This window comes from Protopterus annectens, chromosome 6.part0, assembly GCF_019279795.1.
Source record: "Protopterus annectens isolate FY-2018-M chromosome 6.part0, PAN1.0, whole genome shotgun sequence".
NCBI classification, from domain to species: domain Eukaryota; kingdom Metazoa; phylum Chordata; order Ceratodontiformes; family Protopteridae; genus Protopterus; species Protopterus annectens.
In genome coordinates this window covers 675023643-675046665 of record NC_056737.1, presented here as the reverse complement: position 1 = coordinate 675046665, position 23023 = coordinate 675023643, and the positions used below count along the sequence as shown (strand labels likewise).

Below are 23023 nucleotides of genomic sequence, written 5' to 3'. Positions count from 1 at the left end.
TCTGCAAGCTGGGCACTGTCAAATTCCCCTAGTGATGTGAACATCCTCCAAGAGGGCCTTACCCAAACTAATGACTGGTGACAAAAGCACAACCTCAAACTGAATGCCAAGAAATGCATCATTATCCCCTTTGAGGAAAATGGCAACCCATGCTGATAGCAACCTGACTTGACCACCACGTTGCCTTCATTGCACTTTCTATTGTGGCTTTCTACGTGGCCCACCTCATAAGTAAGGGTATTTCATCCAGAAACAAGGAGGTCATAACATCCCTGTACTCTTCCCTTATCAGACGCATTATAGAGTACAATGCCCCCTTTGGCATGTACCTTGCCAAGTACATGCAGCAGCTGGAGATACCACAGAGGTTCCTGGCCAGGAAAATCCAGGGTCTGAAACACCTATGCTATACAGATAGGCTAAAAGCCCTGTCCCTCTTCTCATTCTTGTACAGACTGCCCAGAGATGACCTGTGTCTGGCATACAAGGCAGTCTCAGACTCAGCCTTGATGGAGTCGCTGCACATCTGTAAGTCAAACTCCACTCACGCAACCCGCATGCAAGATATCAACCTGGTTTCTGACATTAATAGAACTTGCTGGCAGAACAGATTTGTGTCCCAATGGCTCCCCCATCTGTGGAATAGACTCCCTCTTCATGTCAAGCAGAGTACCTTACTAGCCCTCTTTAAGAGGAACATGGACGACTGGATGGGAAACAGAAAATATACCCCTGGGATCCCACCTGTCTCTCTGCTGGACAGGGAAAACAGGTGCTGACTTTGTGGGAACATGGGTGAAATTCTTGACTAGGTTCATAAGGGCCTCCGGGCCAATAGCCTAGTATCGCCCTATAAACCTATGAACAGTTTCAAGCTCAACTTCCACATCAACCACAGATTAACAGTAAAACCAAAAGCAAAGCTGATAACAGTAAAACCAAAAGCAAAGCTAGACTGGAACATAAGCAATACCTTCAGATGGCATTACCGCATTTTCCCTGAACTAATATAACATCAAGAAGATATGAGGTAGAGAGAGAACAGTATCCAAGCTAGTGGAGCCCTCCCTTCAGTGAGTATTTTCACAAATTAAGAATTGTAAATCAATGTTAAGCAGCACAAACTAGAAATCCTTGTCCGTACTATTCCTATCAAAGACAGGACAGTGGGTGGCTACAAAAATAAGTATTTAACATTTCTGATGTATCTCATTGTATGTTAAGACATTAAAACACCAAACTACATCTTGAACTTGCTTTACTAATTATTTTCTGCAACCAGAAACTTACTTTACCTGTGTGGATAATTTATTTTAATAATAAAACACTTGTATGAAGCACTGTGGCCAGATTTTCATTCAGAAAATCAAAGAAATTTGAAACATTAAAAAATGGAATGCAATTTTAGTTAGAACACAAATTTTGAAAGAAGAATGACTTGACTTTTTCTGCCTTGTGATTTATACCATGTGCAGTACACTTTGGTCATTTATTAAGGAAAAATCAGCTTTGCAATACTGCAACATACTCACTTTTCTGCTAGGGTCAATTCTAAGAGAAGATAAAAGTCTTTCATAGCAATGTGATTCTTCCCATGGATATCTGGAACTCAGTGTACAATCATCACTTTGAAAATATTTCCAGTGTATTGGACTGCAAAGAAAAAAGGGATAACATGCTGTTAAGCTCTGGGAAATATTTATAAGTATATACCTAAGCTAACAATCACCAGGGCCTAGCCACGCAACCAACACAATATTATTAACATATTTTATGTTTTTTCCTACAGTTTGCTTATTCTGAAATACTTGAACTAAGCAATTACAATCAGAATGGACATTTCCACATATTCAAATAAAGTGATCTAATTAGCCAGTCTAAATGCATAACAAAACACTACCTTTATCATGCCACAGGGTGGCAGTGCACACAAACAGAGGAATAAAGTAATCTAGACATACAGGCATCCATGTAAATGGACTCAAGCATTCAGAACTTTGTGTAATTCATACACAGTTTACCCTTCTTTGGTTGTGGTTGTTTTTTGGCTTTTCCCGGTTAGGGGTCGCCACAGCGGAACTCCGGACCGCTAATGACCGGCAGTAGATTTTTACATGCCGAGTTGCCAGCCCTGACGCACAACCTTCAACGAAGGTATGCCCATTCACGCATGTCTCCACACAGAAGTTTACCCTTCTTTGGTACTGTCACTAAAATAAAAAATAAGCTCTGAATCTGAGTCGGTGCACTATTCTAAATGTGTATTTGACTGACCACTTCTGAATATTGAAACAACTTTTACTGGACAAATTACACAGTAAACTCCCAGGTAGCTAGGACTGTTGGCCTTTTGCAAGAAACAGCCTGTCTCTTCAGTTGATAATAGGTATTTCAGTGTGTGTTTTCTTAAGCAAACTTCCTCAAACACAGTAATTATATACTGCTCAGTGAACAAATGCAGAAACTGTTATTCAACATTTAGTCTTAAATTTGTAGGAAAAAAAATAGAAAAGGGATTAGGTACATTCATTCTCTAAAGTAGTTCCCCATTTTCGAACGTGCTTTATAGCATCATTATAATATTTTGCTGGTTAAAACCTGTTGTTTCTTAACTCAATGTCATACTAGGTTTAAATACACAATGTAAATATTTAATTGCCTTCTACTGCTTTGCAATGTACTCCCGCTTTGTGTGATGTAAAGAATCTCTGAGGAATGACAAGGCAAATTTTGTCCAAAATTTATATGGAGGAGTGATCATGTGTCTTTTTCAATCACCCACAATGAAACTAGATTATCTCACAATCACCCACAATGAAACTAGATTATCTCTCAATCACCCACAATGAAACTAGATTATCTCTCAATCACCCACAATGAAACTAGATTATCTCTCAATCACCCACAATGAAACTAGATTATCTCACAATCACCCACAATGAAACTAGATTATCTCACAATCACCCACAATGAAACTAGATTATCTCACAATCACCCACAATGAAACTAGATTATCTCTCAATCACCCACAATGAAACTAGATTATCTCTCAATCACCCACAATGAAACTAGATTATCTCACAATCACCCACAATGAAACTAGATTATCTCACAATCACCCACAATGAAACTAGATTATCTCACAATCACCCACAATGAAACTAGATTATCTCTTCTGGTCTTTCCTTTATCTACATGACCAGAGTCTCCTGTATTATGAAAAAAACATGGCAACCTTTACTTGGTTCCAGATTATATACTTATTAACAGGACAACCGTGCCAGTCTTTAGCTGTTTCATCATGAACTGTGTACTTTCTTCCGTCATCTATCTAGTGCTGTTGAGTCACACTTGACTGCTGTAACCACTCCAACAACAGTCAATGCCATCCACAGAATTTATTATGCAAGAATGGAAAAAAGGCAGACTGTCATTCCTTTGTTCTGTATCACACACACACACACACACACACACACACACACACACACACACACACACACACACACACACACGCCTGAATACCTTCATCCTGATTATTATTTGTTCTTGAAGGTGCATCTCCTAGAGTCTTCTCTGCAAAGGATGACAATGTGCAACAGGACTTTCTTCAATAAAAAGTATGGTTAACAAATTAAGAATTATGCAGAATATATTTTTCATACTCTTATGAACTCCTGCTTCTTATGCCATCGTTCATTCACATCATTATGATCTCAAAATAGTCATATTGAGGATTTCAGTGGATTACATCTGACAACTTTCTGTAGTTGTAAAAGGCTACACAGTCAACCATAGCAAAAAACAAATACATTTACATGTCATTTCAAATAAGCAGGCACGTTGCATCATGAAAGAAAGAGTATGAGTCACAGTTTGCCCTTAAAGGGATACTACAGTGATCTCTTCTCACCTGTGATATGGAACATCACCTCACAGCTGGACAGGGAATCAAAGCTTGTGCAGGGCATAGAAAAGTGCCAGCTAGATATAACGCTTCTAACCTGTACACACAGCAATGGTTTTGGAATCAAGCTGGTCAATCAAAGGTGGTCTCTCTCTCTCTCTCTCTCTCTCACCCACTATCCAATTTCAGAACTGCCCCTCGGGAAAGACCTGAGACTGAATGTCATGTAGATGGAGTTTACACCATTAGAGGAAACTCGTCTCAACGTCATCACAAGTTTCAAATTGAAAGACCTGCATATGCTCTTAGTAGCTATTCAGAATATTTCACTTCTGACACAGAATGTGGTACTTTCTATGTTGGCACCCACTGACTATTTAGTCATATTGGAAAAGTTCAGTGTTCACATGGGGAATGATGTTTGAGGGGCCTGACAGGCTGGAATGCTTTTCCAGATATGAACCAAGTGGTGAAACGTTATTGGTCTTCCAGTGCTAGCCACAGATTGTTCATATTAAATACCATGCGTAAACACAGGCCTGCTCATAAGTGTACCACAGCACCTTGAGGAAAAGTTTGATGAATGACTTTATAGGTATGTCATCAGATCTAAGCCTTATGTTCTGAACAATCAGGTCAATAGAAACTGCTACGCAGTCAGCTTACCAGCACATAGTCTTTAGCTGGATTGGAAGACTGAGGTATTGATGGTATCCTGGGAACAACTAACAGATGGTTCTCTATAGGATGGGTTCACCCCTCAGAATAGCTTCTCCCATATAGTAGGGGAGGTCAGTAGTACAGAGTCAGAATGGCACCTTTTCAAGACCTCAGAGATCAGGCTGTAGTAATGAGCTGTAACTAAAACCCAGTTGGTGTTTGTCATAGCAATAAACCTAGAACCTGCTGGTGGTAACTAGCCTGAGGCAAGCCATGAAGTCCATAATGCTTGAAGAGGAAGACAGATATGACCAATATACATTGACAGGTCATGAAGGCTGCCCCAGTTACTGAAGATTTGGGTGAAGAAGGACTTTGGTAAGACACTGGAAAATTACTTTACAATGGGCATCAAAAAGTTTCTTGCAAACCAATGGGTGACTTTGGGTGGAGCAGTCACAGTTCTGCCTCAAGGACACAGCAACCTGACCTTAAAAGGGAACATTTTTGGAGAAGGAAGAATACTGTAAACACAATGGACATTCCTTCCTTTAAGGAGTCAATACAAGAAGCAGCTGATAAGGCTGGATGCATTTCTCTGGAAAAACACACTACTCCAGACCACTTTTCTGTAAAAATAATGGATTAGAATTGCTGGCACCTCTCCTTCCTTTATGAAATCTGACTAATGGAAATGCAGTGAAGTGGTGTTAGAAATGGGATCCGATTTATTTGGGATCCCAGTTCAATGCAAAAGTGCAAATCAAAGCACTATGATCCCCACATATAGTAAAGGACAGCAATTCTAACTCTGACTTGGTGATAAAAAGCATTCTATGACGAGTTTCATTTATATCTGTGTAACATATCAACCACGTGCAACTCATCTGTGACATTCTACGTAAGAATACTAGGATGAGTCATGCCTCCCCATCTGTCTCAAAAGTGTACTTTTTGCTACTCATTTTAAAAATAGTGAAGCATAGGGGCATGAATACAAAGGAGGTATTAGCCCCTTTACTAATGTAATTAATAGGAAATACTACAGATCCAGGGCAGGCAAACATGCCAGAAGGAATGGCTGATGACAGTACAAGTCAACTCAGTTTGTAGACAACCTGTCTGTAAACCATTTCTCTGGTAATAATAACCTGACTGTCAAGTAACAGCAGTCAGGAAAGTGTGCAACTTCTTTCCACCATCTCCAAAAGGTCAAAGTCAGAATATCTGGCTGTTGTAATTCCATGCTCAGTGCACCGAATGCCAGTTTCCCACAGAGGCTGTTCCACGTGCAACACAGCTGAATCACAGGCAGGTATGGAGATGCTCACAAGCTCTTGACCCCCATATGGTAAGATAGCAAGCAACATTACTGTACCCTGCCAGCACTGCAACACCTTTAAACACCCCTGTGGCTGCATGGATGGGCACGCTTGCCTGAATCTGAAAGCGGTATTTTAAAGCTGAAACCAGAATCCACTTGAGATCACACAAGTACAGTTGTGTACACTTACCATAAATGTAAATGTTAAAGTGTATTCACTGTTGCAGTCATCACACTTGTGTTATCTGCCTGCAGGTAAGCCCTCAGTTGGCCCAAATACCCGAGACTTAGTATTTCTGCGTCAGATGCTGTTGCTCCAGGACTGACATCAAGTCGCCAGGAGTATAAAAACAGGCAGCCGACGCCATTACATCAGTTTTTCTTGTCCCAAATGTCAGGAGCTCCCCAAATAGGGAGCTAGGTTATGGTGGGGACACACCACCAGTAAAAAGTAAATACCAATACCCCAGAAGGGGTTAGTAATAGCCATAGATAGGGGAGAGAGAGAGAACCAGGGGGCTGAAGGGAGGGAAACCAGGAATGCAACAGTGAATACACTCAAACATCTACATTTATGGCAAGTGCACACAACTGTACTATGTTCTTCATGTTTCACTGTTGCAGTTATCACACTTGGGTGGATTCCCAAAGCTGAAGAAGGGTGGAGGCAGTCAAGAAGAGTTAGGGCTGGCTAGTATGCCTTGCAGGATTGCTATAGCAAATCCTGCCCTGGATTTGGAAAAGATAGGCAGGTGGTAATGCTTGGTGAAGGTGTGTACAGAACTCCAGGTAGCAGCCTCCAGGATATCCCTGGTATAGACTGAGAAATGCTGTAGAGGTAGATGTTGCCCTAGTGGAATGTGTTTTGACGCCCTGAGAGGTTGTTTTCCCATGGTGCTTGTAGCAGAAATGGATGTAGTGTGCTATCCATTTGGAAATGGGTTGTTTTGAAATGGCCTTGCCCTCTGCCCCTTTTGCAAAGCTAACTAGTAACTGGTCAGACTTTCTGAAGGGCTTAGTCCTATCAAGGTAGAATCTGAGCTGTCTGTGCACGTCCAAGGAGTGCAGGATCCTTTCCTCTTTATTTTGAGGATTAGGGAAGAAGGTTGGCAAATGGATGGATGGATTGATCGAGAGCCACACTGGACACCACTATGGGCATAAAGGAAGGGTTAGTCCTGAGGGAAACCCTGTCAGCATGGAAAATAGGGTTCCACAGCCATGAGTGCTTGTAGCTCAGACACTCTTCTAGCTGAAGTGATGGCTAGAAGCAAAGCTGTTTTCCAAGAGAGGAATTTTAACTCTGCTTATGCAGCAGGTTTAAAGTTGGGAAGCGTGAGCTTTTCCAATACAAAGTTAAGGTCCCAAGTAGGGGTGGGTGCACTCCTTGGTGGCCTTAAATTGTTTGCCCCTCTCAGGAACTGTTTGATAAGAGCGTGTGAGAAGAGAGGTGGCTCACTGTTGTAACAAGCAGAAATGGCTGAGGCATGTATCTTAATGGAGGAGAAGGACAGGCCTTTGTGGAGAAGATCTGCTAGGTAATCCAGGATAAGAGGCAGGGAGGGCAGTGTTGTGTCCTCTCCTTCAGACTGAATCCATGAGTAGAACCTTTTCCACTTATCAGCATAGGATTTTCTTGTACTGGGTCTTCTGGCTTCATGAATGATGCCAAGCACCTGTTTGCTTAAGGTTGCTGGGGGAGAATTCAAGGAATAAGCCAGGCTGCAAGATTTAGGGATTGCAGTTGTGGATGCAGAATCTGCCCCCTGCTGAGAGAGGAGGGATGGATTTTGGTTTGGGTGGCAGGAGTGGGTACCAGTGCTGGTGTGGCCAGTTTGGGGCATCAGAATTGTCCTTGGTCTGTCCTGCTTTATCTTGAGTAATACTCTTGAATGGAGGAGCAGAGGGGCAAAGGCATATATTGAGAGGTTTATCCACTTTCCAGGCCCTACTGTGAGGATTCCTGGTGCAAAATTGTCTGAGCTGGTGGTTGTAGGGAGAGGGAAAGAGATCCACCTCTGGGGTCCCCCATTTCTGAATCAGAAGGTTGAAGGTGCTGTGCTCCAATTGCCACTCATGTGGGTCTATGAGATTTCTGCTCAAGTCTGCCAGTAAGTTTAGTTTGCCTGGCAGGAATTGAGCTTGCAGATGGACTTGAATGTCCAAGGCAGTGTTCCACAGGGCCATGGCTAGCCTGCAGAGTGGGTAGGAAAGGTTCCCCCCTGCTTGTTGATGTACTGCATAACTGTGGTGCTGTCCGTTTTTATTAGCAGTTGTCTTGGAATGATTAAGGATCTGAAAGCTGTGTGGGCATTCTGTACAGCTAGCATCTCTTTTTGGTTGATGTGCAGATGATTTTGACTTGGGCTCCGTTGGCCCTGAATACATTTTCCATCCATGTGTGCCCCCCAGGCATAGTCTGATGCATCTGATGCATCTGTGGTTTGGGTCTGGGTGGCTTGGGGTTGAGTAAATGGCAGTCCCTTATTGTGGTTGTATGCTTCTGCCCACCAGAGGAACTCTGTCCTTAGACAGGGTATGATAGGAATGACTGTTTCTGGGTCTTGAGAATGTTGGCACCAAAGACTTTTGAAGTACCATTGGAGTTTCCTCATATGCAGTCTTGCATATGAAATCAGCAGTATACACGGGGCCATGAACCCTAGGGCTTGCAGTATTTTTCTTGCCGATAGCTGGGTTCTGGTGGCCATTTGTTTGAAGTAGTCTGTCAGATAGACTTGTTTTTCTGAGGGGAGGAATGCCATCTGGGAAGTTGTGTCCAAGCTTTCTCCCAGGAATACAGTCTTTTGACTGGGTACCAGGTTTGATTTATTTTCATTGATGGTGTAAGCCCAAGGAGGTGAGAAGGTTTTTCACAAATGTCAGGTGCTGCTGCAGCAGCAATTCCTGACTGTCTGCCTGAATCAGGCAGTCATCCAAGTATGGGTAAATTTGGATATTTATCTGCCTGCAGTATGCAATGGCTAGAGCCAGGCATTTTGTGAATACTCTGTGTGCAGTAGATAAGCCAAAGGGAAGTGCAGAGAATTGATAATGCATAGACCCTGCCCTGAAACGTAGATACTTCCTGCATGATTCCCTTATGGGGATATGCAGATAGGCTTCTTTAAGTCTAGAGTGACTAACTAGGCATCCTTGGCTAGCATAGGAAGAAGCTGTTGCAATGTAAGAATTTTGAATTTTGGTACCACCAGAAAGGTGTTGAGAATGGAAAGATCCAGGATTGGGCACCAAGAGTCCTCTTTCCTGGGTACCAGGAGAGTCTGGGTTAGAATCATTGACCCATCTGTTCTACTGGAACCGGCTGGATAGCTCTGATATTGAGTATGGAAAGTACTTGGTTTTGAGCCTCTGCCCACTGGTTTGGAGGAAGGTCTGGAAACCCGCTTAGGGGCAGTGAATGGAAGCAAAATTTGTACCCCTGGGATACAATGCTGAGGACCCACCAGTTCTGAGTGATGGACATCCAGTTTTTTGCATGAAGGGCAAGTTTTCCTCCTAGGGGCACAAGCAACTGGGTAGGGCTGGGGAGTGGAGTAAAGAAGTCATTGTGAGGTTTTTCCATAAGAAGGTGGCTTACCACTCCCTGCTTTAAGGGTAGGGGCACTCCATTGCTTAGATCCCCGCATACCCTGAGACTGTAGTCTGGGTGGTCTGTTTCCCCATGGTCTGGTTTGAGAAGACCTGGAGGGGCTGGAAAGGACCAGTGTTTGGAAGGGCAATGTCTACTGAATCTAGGGCGTTGCACTTGTAAGAATTCTTTTACAGTCTGCATAGACTTAGCTTTTTCTTCCATCTTTTTAAGAACCTCTTCTGCTTTGGTGCCATACAAACCATCCTTATTCAAAGGAGCGTCTAGTAACTTTGATTTGACATGGTCTGTCAATGTCTGCTCCTTCAGCCAAGCATGTCTTCTCAGTACCGAACCAGTAACAGCTGCCCGGCAAGATGCTTCTAGGCGTCAAAGCCACACTGCAAAGTATGCTTGCTGACTTGGCTTGCAGAGTGCATAAGCTCCTGCAGTTTTTTATTTTCTGCAGTCTGAAAATGTTGCCACTTTTTGTTTAATAAGTTCCACAACATGTTGCTGGTACTTCAGCATGTGAAACTGACAATTCAATGCCCTAATAGCAAGAGTTGCAGAGGTATATACCTTCTTACTCCATCTGTCCAAAGCTCTGGAATCCCTGTTCGAAGGGGCAGGATTCTTGACCATAGTAGCCTTGATACCTTTAGGCCCCTGGGAAATTATCAATGGGTCAGCAGCAGGATTCTTGAAAATAAATTTGTGAGTGTCAGGTACTCTGTAGTACCCGACTGGTTTCCTAGGGGCAGGAGGTAAAGTATCTGAGTCTCTTTTTGGACTGAGGATAATCTTGGCATTCCCAGTGGAAATGCTCTCATAAGGTAAGCAATATTTCACCAAAAGAAAAATCCTCTGGAGGGGAGGCAGAGGGAATGGATCCTCTGCATCTGAATCCTCATAAGCAGATAAGGGCATGTCTTCATAAATCAGAAATTTCAGAGTCATCGGACTCCTGGTCTGTAGAAGCTGAAGGGGACTGGACTCCGTCTCTTAGCAGGGGAAGGCTGACTTCCCCTAATCAGCGTAATAAAGTCTTCAGCCATTCTAAGCATTTGTTTTTGTGGCATGGGAGCAGGTGCATGTGCTTTGGTCGTCAGGTTTTCTAGGTGTAGTTCGTACTCTGGGCCTAAGAAACTCGGTAGTTTTGGTTATAAAAGTCATCGGTTTGAGTCAAACATCGGTTGAGCAAATAACTGCCTCAGAAGCCGGTGCCTGCTCAGCGGCTCTGGACCCATCAAAGGTAGAAACATCCGCAGGTTCCATAGTCAAAGAAGAGTCTCGTGGCATACCGGACTCCGAATGGGTCACAGCAGAGGCCTGCGAATCCACTGAAGCGGGCATCAGGGGCTGCGAAAGCACCTCACTGAGTACTGGTGGCTTGGCGACTAGCTTAACGGAAGCATTGTTGGCAGTTTTAGACATATGCGGTCTGTCTCTGTCTATCTTTACATTTTTTCGGAATATCGGTAGTTGGATGGCTTACCGAAGCCATTTCAGAATACAGAGATAGACAGCGAAAGAATTTAGCGACAAAGAGCCAGACGAAGAATGGTTTGGGCGTTAAATAAGGCACAAAACCGACAGCAAGGGGCGTCATGGTCTGGGCCTAGACAGGTGACGCAGTAAGAATGAAAATCTCTGTGAGGTATTTGCTTTCTACAGTCAAGACAATTGTCACCTTTTTCTGACATTGGTTAGAGCAAGAAAAAAGGATCCCCAATGGGGTACTTAGCTTTAGAAGACTTCAGGATTATTAAATTCGTAAACAAAAATTCATGTAGCGGCCGACCAGCACTTGCAAACTGCTTCTGCTTCAGGCTCTTCGGCAAGAAAGACTGGGGTAATGGCATCAGCTGCCTGTTTTTATACCCCTGACGACTTGACGTCAGTCCTGGAGCGACAGCATCCGTCGCAGAAATACTAAGTCTCGGGTATTCAGGCCAACTGAGGGCTACCTGCAGGCAGACAGCCCAAGTACGATGACTGTAACAGTGAAACACGGAGAACATCTGCTGGAAAGCGGATTCCAGTCCTAAATACAGATCAACGGACAGGACAGCGCTCTAGCTGTGGACAGTTGGAGTGGAGCTCATTGTAAAACATGTTAAGGAGTAGAGTGTATAGAAGAGAAAGAACAAGGAAGTTACAGCTATATTTCGACAGAGGAGCTGCCAGGTATTACGGCACTGAGACCACCAAGGCAGATGTACACTGGCACAAACATACACAGAGGAAATCCAAAACTGATTACTGAAGGCTACCACTATTATGTGCAGAAGATAGTGAATAGGCAGTGATACTGATGCTGTGGTCCAGAAGCATGGGTCAGGTTGAAGAGGAAGGTCAATTACATTTGTCTAGCTGAAAGAGGAGAATGGAAGGGGAGTACAGCACACCACCATGCCTTGATATAATGTAAGTACATGTGAATGAATCTGTTAACATGCTGAAGAAGACCGTTAACATTGCAAAGAACAGACTCACCATCCTGTACCAGCTCTGTGCTACCAGTGCAGAGGGAGAGATACTGCAACACGTATGAAGTAAACAGTGTCTACAACAGATCACACAACATTGCAGGAGCAAGATTGCAGCAGTGAAATGGCCACGGTTCCCTCCCCCGACATCTATTACACTGGAAGATGTCCTACTGAAGGCTAGCATCTTCATTTTGTGGCACATTAACCAGGAGGACTAACCTAGCAGCCTGCTGATGCTGAGAGCAATGTACAAAATTCATGACCTGGAGATTTCCACTTATTGCCTAATGGAGGGAACATTTCTCACCAACACCTGTGTTTGCAGAGAAATACAGGCCATCCATGGTCTACTGGGAACCAGTAAGAATATTAGAAATGCGCCGCTAGTTAAGGACATGGAAGAGTCGGATCACTTATTATGCACTCTGCACTAAACTTTAGATGTTAAATGAAGAACATGGACAGACTTTGTCAAGATTTCATAATGCTGGATTATGGGAAGGCAGCCATAAACTCTGTGCAACAACACTATCCTACAAGATGCCTCTTCCAGGCACTGACCTTCCTACATCTACAACATATACAAAGGCATATAACAAGCTGCAGACCACAACATACTATGTCTCAGCACCCATCCGCGAGTGGTTTGTTATTACTACATCCTTAGCAAACCCTGACAGTATAGCACCAGGGTCCCCAAAAAAGAATACTGGCATTTTGGTATCTCCCCAACATATGGTTAATTCTTTATGTGACATTGCCAGATTTACCAGTTATGCAGTATCATGTGGAGGTGTGCAAAAGATGCCTCCAGGAATTACTCAAGTACTCCATCAATGGACTGTTGCAACTACTGGAAGTGTCTCAGAAGAAGGATTACACTGATATACAGATGGATGCCATCATTCATGGGATGCTGACATTGCGTCATCAAAACTAGTAGAAAATCTGTAATGACATCATTGTGGAAAGGTGTCCCATGTATACCACCCGTTAAACTTGCATGCCATTGGTCATCATCTCCTTGAGTATTGTGCTTAACTGGTTCCCTGGCTGTGCTTGGTACACACCATATTAAGTTCTGTTTTACTACTTCTACATACTTGGGGATTTTGGTATTTGCTTTGGTCACTTGGTGCTCCTGTGTGCTCAGTGAAGTTGTGGGTAAATATATTTAACCTAATCAACCCTGCAATGCAGCCTTTGAACCGGCATCTTGAGTACAAGTCTGTTCATTCCAGTGTTCAGTCATGGGTTTTGACACCTTATGTATTCTAGTTCCTGTTATGCTGCAGTCCATGCTGTATCTGTAGCCTTCTGAACATGGTGATCCTATTTTTAACTAGATACATCCTGTGGATGGTTAGATAATGGTCTCTTGTCTGTTCCTATGCTTCCTCATTAATCTCAGCAGAAAGCACCATCCCACAGCTCATGCTTTGCAGCAGTACAGCACCTGCCCACTGCCACACACACACACACACACACACACACACACACACACACACACACACACACACACACACACACACACTCCTTTAATAATCTTCATTTGATACTCAGTTTCCCCACTACATCTTACTACTTTCCATGTCACACTGTCAACATACTCTTGCACGAAACATGAAAACTCTTTGTAGCTTCATCTTCTTATGTTTCGGCCTCCTTAGTAAAGAGCTCAAAGGAGTAGAACTCAGAAATGCTATGCTTTTAAAACTGCTTTTGTCTTCCTTTGGTTCCATAAAAGGACACATCATATTATGTTATAGCAGGCAACTTAATTTTAGCACCAATGTGTGAAATGTAGCAATGCAGCTGTGGATGCTGATGAAAATATATCCCGTAAAATACTATTTGTGTGACAATGCACACATTGCACATTTTCCTGGCTTCCAGCCATGAAAACTAACTCTGTTTATTTGCTAAATCAGCTCTAAGTGTTTTGCATGTTCCCTACCTCTGAATATTCTTCAGAATTCTCTACACTGAAATGATAAATAGTTTAAATCCTCCGATTCCCACCCCAATTTCGTTTAGAAGCAATTGTTTTTATTTTACTTTCATAAGCAATGTCATTGCCATCCAAGTTGAAAACAAGTGCCCCAGCATTATTGCTTACAGCATATTTTACACCATATCTTATTCATCTATCAAGTTCTGCAGTTTCAGCTTGCATGTCTAACACCCTTCAAGCTTCACTGGATCTGACAGTCAAAAACCTCTTAAAGAGTTTGCTGTACCCACAGCATGGACCTTCTCTTGTCCAAGATCAGTATTACAAAGAGTGGTTCACAATGTTTAAACTTCAGTATTTAACATTAATAATTTCTTTTTTTTTCTTTTTCTTTTTGGTATTTTACAAGTTTAATATACTAAACATCTTTTTGCTGAAAAATGGAAGATGGTCTAGGATAATGCTGACTTTACATGGGATGAGTATCCACCAGTCTAGGTACTGGTGAGGCAGACTCTGTGCACAAATTAAATGCTCTGATCATACCTTAAATAACAGGCTGAATAAGGATGAATGTTGGTGAGTTAAAGTCCATTTTGCAGCAGTCCTCTTTGCATAAATACAGAAAATGAAATTTCATTAAGTTACTTGTCTTATCTGACATCAGTCTTTACTGTCACAAATTTCAGCGCCTGCACTACTAAAGAGAATGAAGAGGAAGATGCCAATACAAATCATGGGAAGGCCAAAATAGAGGGCCATCTAGAAAACAGATAGGCAGAGGGGTGTCTAGAAGAAAAAAAAAAAGATACATTCTTATTGCATCAGTTGTTCTATGATAAGAAGCTTCCTCAATGATGCCTAGTCTGTGCAAATCACTTCCTCCAATCAGAATGTAGCATTATTTTTCATATTTATATAGGTCATAATTCAAATTTAACATTTTTTATGGCTGGAGAATTTTTTTTAAACCTGATTATGTACGCTGTTTTTGTCAAGCACTAGCTTCATAAACATGCTCCTCCCCATGCCTGCTAGTTCACCCCCCCCCCGACCCTAGCAAGTACATTTCTCAAAATGAAGAAACAAAAATGAGGATTTGTGTTCTTTCTGTTACCAAATGATGCTCATATAGTTGCCTGAATTATGCAAAACCCAAATGATGTATCTGGTTAAGGAGATAAGCCCTCCAAGCAGGGTGGGTAGAGGGGTGGAATTTATGATCCATGAAGAGGAAGTCCTCAAGATAGGCAGGTAGATTTAAGGGGAACCTTAATTGATGTAGCAGTAGAAATGTTACAGGGTTTGAGTGTCACTTCAACAGGGATAATCATCTGGAGCAAAGGCTTACAACACCAGATGGCTAGCAGTGGTACAATTCTTCTTCCATGCCAGTCGCACACACTCACAACAATGTCCATTTAGAATGTCCAATCCACATTTGCATGTCTTTGGAGTTTGGAAGGAAATTGGAACACCTGGACAAAACCAACATGAGCAACGGGAGGACATGCAGACTCCACACAGAAGGCAACCCAGCTGAGGACTGAACTGGAGGACCTCTTGCTGTGAGATGACAATACTTTCCACTGTGCATACTGGTGTGCAATGGCTATCCTTTTTAGGTGGCGTAGAGAAGCCCAAATAAAATTCTGTGCCTCTTTGGCGTAGAGGTCCTCAAAGATTTGTTTCTTTACTTACCCTTAGAGAATGGGTGACCTGTAGATCACATCCTGACTGGGAAAGAACATTTTCTAGCAGGTTGTTAATCTACAGTTAATGCCTGCTGAAAATGATATGTTGTTGTGAAGTGGCAGACTCAAGCTCAGTGGAACTCTGAAAAAAAAAAAAAAACTAACAACTGCCATTATTTTACGCTTGCTAAGCAGCGTTTTTGCTGTTTATAGTTGTTGTGTCTTTCGGCTTTTCCCGGTTAGGGGTCGCCACAGTGGAACTCCGGTTCCGCTGTTTAGAGTGTAAAATAAAAAAGGGGAAAAAAAATTTAAATTGTGAGAGAGTGTATGCGTTTATGAGCGCATGAGAGAGAGAGATCAGGCTATTATTTTACTCATGCCAAGTAGCGATCTTGCTGTTAAGTGTGTAAAAAATAAATGAAACAGAAAAGTGTGTATGGGTATTTATGTCTGTGTGAGAGTGAGAGTGAGAGTGAGAGAAAGAGAGAGAGAGAGAGACAGAGAGAGAGAGAGAGAGAGAGAGAGAGAGAGAGAGAGAAATTTTGCAATCCCTGGCAGCAGTTGTTAAGAGGTTTGCATACCTCTCTACCTCTTGGCACATGAAATCTAGACACAGCTACAAATAACGGAGGACAAAGGACCAAATAAGGACAGATTTTAAATATTGCTCTTATAAACTTAGTTGCTAGAATGACAGGGTTTCCATTGGCATACATTTTTTTGAAGGATATGAAGTTTGAAACTCAAATGTCTGTAAATATTTAATGACTTCAATCCCCAGTGATATGCCAGAAAACTACAAATTTTATGAGGAACAGACCAAACATATGAGCCAAAAATCTGGACATTCTGCAAAAAGTCAACAGTTATGAAGATTGCTCTCTGTTTGCTCAAGATATCGGGATAAGCCTAAAACAAACAGGTAACAAAAGGCTTAATACAGGAACATATTTTACATGAATATTTGCGTTAGCATGCACTTTCTGAAGCAGAGGTGTGAGTGAGTGACTGAGCGACTGAGCGACTGAGTGAGTGAGTGAGTGAGTGAGTGAGTGAGTGAGTGAGTGAGTGAGTGAGTGGGATCAACTACTGGCAGCAGCAGTAGGAAAGAAATTTGCATACTTCTGGACCTTTCAGCTAAAGAAATCTTGATAAGGCCCATCAAAGGCTCAAAAATAGGAACATATTTTAACTATTCCTCTACTAAAATTACAAATTTGCTTAAGTAAAAGGATTAGTTTAACATGAATTTTCTGAAAAAAATAAAAGCCTGAAACTCAAATGTATGTCATCCAATGACTGGCAACAAACCAAACGTTTTAGGAGTAAGGGACCAAAAACAAAGCAAATATTTGGATATTTGTTTAAAGTGTTATATTTTGGATGTAAAATGTTTCCTCCAACATTTACTACAGCAAGTTTGAAACATCAGGTGGAGGAACTATTTCAGCAAGCTTCTGCCTGGTGCCCTGCAGAGTTCTACAGCAACAGAGAGAGAAAAGAGAGACTTTGGAGTGATTAAGTATCATTTTTCTGGATTTTCTCGCTGCCTTTAGCTAATTCCGCCTAAAACGCCAATTTTCTAGAGTTTCTGTGATTTAAAAAGCTTGTTTCAGCTACATATTGTACTTATTTTACTGCCTGCACTTTAACAAAGTCGTTTTTGTGTTTAAATTACCTGTCTCACTGTTGTAGGCTACACACTCAAGTGTGACAGTCATTTCTGTGCATTTAAAGTGTTGTTTTTGATTGTATCTGCTTTATTTTCTGAAAAAAAAAAATATATATATATATATATATATATATACTTGTTTTCCTGCCTTTCTAAGCTAGTTTAGTCCAGTTTTCAGGTTAGTGCTGAATTTAGGGCTGTGTTACAAGTTTCTGTGTTTGCCCATACCTTACTTGGATAGAAGGAAGTTTCTCTGTTCACTGTGAGAGGGAGCTTTGAGCAGCCTATCTTGTCCCTGGAGGAGTGGTTTCAGCCCAGAAATTAGTAGTTTATTGGCCATTTTGGGCTAATTTCTCTCTCTTTCATTTCCCTGCTATAAAACCTGCATTTGCGAGGTTTTGCGTGCCGGGCAGCACTGGTTAGCTAGGGTATGACTATTCCCGCCTCCAACAAAGTCTACTCTTCAATTTTTCCCTTGGAACTAGACAAACTTTCAACTTAAGCACTCAAATCATTCACTTCTCATCCTGGCACTTGCCCAAAACTCATAACAAGCACTAAACCTTAGCACTAGACCCCCCTATACTGTAGAGAAGGACAAGGCTTTCTATTCGACCTTACCAGCCAATCAGTAAAACAGTTCACTGTACCTATCCAGGCATGTCCAAAGGGCAGTTTCAGGTGTACTCTCCAGTCCAACTGGTGAAATCTGTGCATTTTGAGGCAATGTTACAATTGCCTCATGTACACAGACAACCCTCTCCTCCTTCCACCAAACACTAAAACGAGAGATGCACTTATAAAGCCAAACTGGAGGCTAAGCTCTCTCAACCCAAGACTGGACCAGGCAGTCAAGAGGAGAAGAGAATTACTTGCATCACACCACCAGTCTCACATAGACCTATGAAACCAGCACTGGCAAAAAAACACACAAATACACAAAAACATACTCGGAGGCTCTAAATAAAAATCTGCAAAAGCAACAGAGACCTACAAAGCAGACATCCAAGCAACCCCCCCCCCCCCCCAACACAAACCATGAAACACATACTTCACAAAACCAGTGTGCCACACAATCACAGCCCTTAAGGCAAAATAACATACCCAACACACTAGTAATAGGTGACTCAATAGTCAGGCACACTGACGTCCCACTCACTAGGCTGAACAAGGAGACGGTTCCTGTTAGCAGTCTGTCGGGTGCCAAGATCCGCCACATAACACAAGCACTCAGGTCACTCCAGAACAAGTACAAATATGACTCTGTCATTGTCCATGTTGGTGTGAATGACCTGAGCCGTACCTCCCTGGACTACATGAAAAAAGACATGGAGGAGCTCTCTGATCATGTAGCCCAGGCCAGTGTGACCCTGACACTGAGTAGCATCCTGCCCTCACCAAGAGGGATACCACGGTGTAGAGAAAAAATGATCAATTTCAACAATTGGCTAAGCTTCTGGTGTCAATCAAAAGGGATCCAGTGTCTGTCAGCTTGGGATGACATGCTCGACAAGCCACGCTGCTTCGCTAGAGACGGCTTACACCTGTAACCCCTAGGCATTCGAATACTGGCCAAGGCTCTTGCCACCCCCATAGTGCCTTTTTAGGCAAGGCTCAAAAAAGACAAACCCACCACCGTAAATAGCACAAGTAACAAAAAAACGAGGGTAATGCTGCTCAATGCCAGAAGTCTAAACCTCAAAATGCACGCACTCAAGGCACTCCTCAGTATGGAGAAAATCAATATATGTGCAGGAACAGAAACCTGGTTTAAGGCTCCAGAGAGCACCCTAGCACTACCACGCTACAACTCATACCATACATTTCAGCCACAAAACCTGGACCGAAATACAAAAGGCGGGGGAGTATTCATATTTATCAAGGATACCCACATCTCCAGGTTAGTGGCACAACACGATGCTTCAGAGATCATCCACGTGCAACTAACAGGCAAAACTGCTATTCAAATTATAGCTTGCTACAGATCATCCACCATGTCCCAAGACCCCCACTCTGCATTCCTGGAAACACTGGAAAACAAAGGTCCTACCAAACAGCCTGATATTGGGTGATTTCAATTACCCAAACATTAACTGGGAGAACTATTCAAGTACGAACTCCCTTGCCCAACATTTTGCAGAGTTTATAAACTCAAATGCCCTGGATCAACTGGTCAACACCCCCACCAGAGGTGACAACATATCGGACCTGGTCATCACCAACATGGGCAACCGGTGTTCCACACCGGAGGTCAACCCCTCGCTGGTTAGATCTGACCATAAACTAATCACTCTGGATATCCACATTCCGCCACTACCACTGGTCAAAGAAACCACCGTGAAAAACTTTTCAAATGCAAACTTCATGTTACTTAAGACCGAGGTGGGAAGTATCAAAGCCCCCATGCTAAAGGATAACGCTGTCCAAGCTGCAAAATCCTTTACTAATGTACTCTATCACCTACAAGAATGCATGGATCGTTTTATCCCAAACAAAACCAAGACTCACTCCTCCAAGAAAAGGAAACCAGTCTGGTGGACCCCTGCCATAAACATCTATACAATAGAAGGAGGAAACTAGTACAGAAAAGAGTAAAGTCCCAAGAAGGGAAGACATCCCTGATCAGTATCAGCAAGAAACTATGATCCCTCATAAAATCATCCAAGGCGAGCTTCGAAAGAAAAATTGCCATGGACTCCAAAGATGACCACAAGGCATTCTTAGCTATATCAAGAATCTAAGTGGCAATTCTCAGATCTGCTCGGAGTTAGTGAAGAATGGCCCAAAATACACTGAACCAACCGATATAGCCAACATCCTGGCAGACAGGTTCAGTGCAAACTTCACCCCCTCTCACCCTCAAAAGGGCTCATAACTATACCAGAAGAATGTAGTGCCCCTGAAATCGCAGGCACTCAGGTTAAAACAGCCCTCTCCAAAGCCAAAAACACAGCATCAATGGGACCGGGCGGTGTCCCAGGCTGCATCCTACATGAGCTCAAAGATGAACTAACCCCTCACCTAAACACACACTGTTTAAACTCAGCCTCTCCACAGGCTACGTGCCCACAGAGTGGCGCACAGCAACGGTTATTCTACTCCACAAAGGTGGAGCCACAATGGACCCTAGGAACTATCGCCCTACAAGCCTGACTAGTTTGGTCTGCAAAGCTATGGAGCGCATCATCATGGATCTCATTAACAGAGACATTGGAAACCTCCAAATACTGGACCCTACCCAGTTCGGCTTTGTTAAGGGCAGATCATGCCTCCTAAACCTCATGGACTTCTTTGAGACAGTTACCAAGGCTATAGACGAGGGAAAGGTGGTCCACACAGCCTACCTAGACCTCGCAAAGGCCTTCGACACTATTCCCCACTCAGGTATTACAGACAAGCTCACCAGCCTGAACATGAATCCCTACGTCACGAGATGGGTTGCCAACTGGCTCACTGACAGAACCCATATGGTAAGAGTTGTGGGAGCTAGGTCTGACTCTAAACTGGTTACAAGTGGCGTTCCCCAGGGCTCAGTCCTAGGACCCCTCCTGTTCAGCATATACTTCTCAGAGGTACAGGCAAGCACAGGAGGACTATGGCTGACCAAGTTCGCAGACGTCTGCAAACTAGGGGCTATAACTGACTCTCCGGCTGACACATACATCCACCAAAAGGGTCTCACTGAGACAGATACCTGGTGTCAAAACCATGGTCTCAAGATAAATGCCAGAAATTGCATAGCCATCCCCTTTGGAAAACACCAAGTACCCACAAATTACCACATAGGTGGTAGGCCCCTAAATACGGAAGATGTAATAAGGGATCTGAGGACACAAGTAGATAGTAACATCTCCTTTGATAATCACATTGCCAGAGTGGTTAGAAAATCCTTCTATGTGACCCACCTAATCACAAAAGGGTTTGCATCCAGATCGAAAGAGGTCACTGGGCCCCTGTATGCATCACTCATCAGACCCATCATGGAGTACAATGCCCCATTTGGGATGTACCTTACAAGACACCTGCAACAACTGGAAAGACCACAGACGTTCCTCACCAAGAGTATCAGTGGCCTCAAGCAGATGCCCTATGCAGCTTGACTGAAGAAACTTCAGCTGTACTAGGTTGCATACTGCCTACTCAGAGGTGATCTCTGCCTGACATACAAGGCCATGCCCAACCCAGATTTGATGGACACGCTCCACCTAAAGAAAACCATATCCCCTCGAGCCACACCCTCCAGGGATCTAAACCTCATCACAACAATAAATAGGACATGCTGGAGGATAGATTCCTGTCCCAGAGACTTCCCATGCTCTGAAACAAGATTCCAATCTACATTAGGCAGAGCTCCTCACTAACCTTCTTCAAGAGAAACCTTGACGAGTGGATGGGAAACAGAAAGTTTACCCCAGGGATCACTTCAATGGCTCTGCTGGACATAGGCACAGGGAACTAATCTAAGGGGGTGGCGAAAGCCAACACATTTCGGCTATGCTTATAAATGCCTTCGGGCAGATAGCCTAGTACCTACCTATGAACCTATGAAGTTCAAAAAGATATAAAAAAAATATAGTAATAAAAAAATAAGTAAGTAAAACGTAAGTTTACAGACAGCCTCTTCGCCAAGCACAACAATGCCCACCAGGGTGTGTGTATTATGGGAATAATACCCTTCCAGTGTGTAGAGGCTCGATGTTGCAGAACACCCCAGGGTGGGCGTCAATTCCACAATAACACACACCCTGTTTGGCATTATTGCTTGCTTGTTAACTGAGAAAGGAGGATCTTGGCCTATGTTTGTCACTTGCTGCAGAATGAAACTTTTGATACTGCGCCACTTAAGTTAGATAATTTATAGCCCTGACTATTATATCAGATGAAGGAGGGCCTTCATCCTTGATTTTTTTCAGATGGGAAGGTAGAAACAGCAATGCTTTTTCTTTGTGTCTGAGAAGATAAAGTACAGTTGGTCAGCATTAAATATTTTAAATAATTTAAGCCTGTTGAATGGTTTCCTTTATATCACCCTTTTCTGGGTATACTAGTCCAGAATCTAGACGATTCCTCAAATGTGATTATGACATACCTAACAATACATTTGTCAGGTGGAGAAAGCAGCATACATTAATTTGACTGTTCAGATAGACAGAACATAAAGGGCGGCCACGGTGGTGCAGCGGTTAGTGTCTCCTCACAGCAAGAGGTTCTCTGGTTCGATTCTCGGCTGGGGTGCCTTCTGTGCGGAGTCTGCATGTCCTCCCTATGGTCGCGTGGGTTTCCTCCGGGTGCTCCGGTTTTCTCCCACATCCCAAAGACATGCAGTAGGTGTATTGGACACTCTAAATTGGCCCTAGGTGTGAGTGTGTGCGTGTGTATGCCTTCTGTGGAAGGCTGGGCGACGGGCTGGCAACTCGACACCGTAAAACTCCACTGTCAATCATGAGCAGACAGATGATCTGCTGTGGCGACCCCTAACCGGGAAAAGCCGAAAGAAGAAGATAGAACATAAATTACTTCTCTTTATATGAAAAATGGGGCTAGATTCCCAGCTATAAAATTTCCTTGTCAAATCAGCTACATGAAAGAACATTCTTATACTTCAAAAGGATACCGGAACATAATGCTGCTTAATATCTTTGTTAATATCAGCACCAGAAGAAGGAAATACAGAAAGTGTTCTAGCCCTCAGTTCCAGAGACATAGGAGTAACACCGTTGTTTGGACT

General features: G+C 43.0%; 1 protein-coding gene across 1 annotated transcript in view; it reads right to left on the bottom strand.

The window, feature by feature from the left end:
• Nucleotides 1–1460: 1460 nt before the first annotated feature.
• Nucleotides 1461–23023, bottom strand: part of LOC122803876 — a 169472-nt gene continuing 147909 nt past the window's right edge. The window contains exon 4 of the mRNA XM_044073556.1: nt 1461–1653. Within this exon, the coding sequence (XP_043929491.1) occupies nt 1461–1653 (193 nt within the window). The remainder of the gene's footprint in view (nt 1654–23023) is intronic.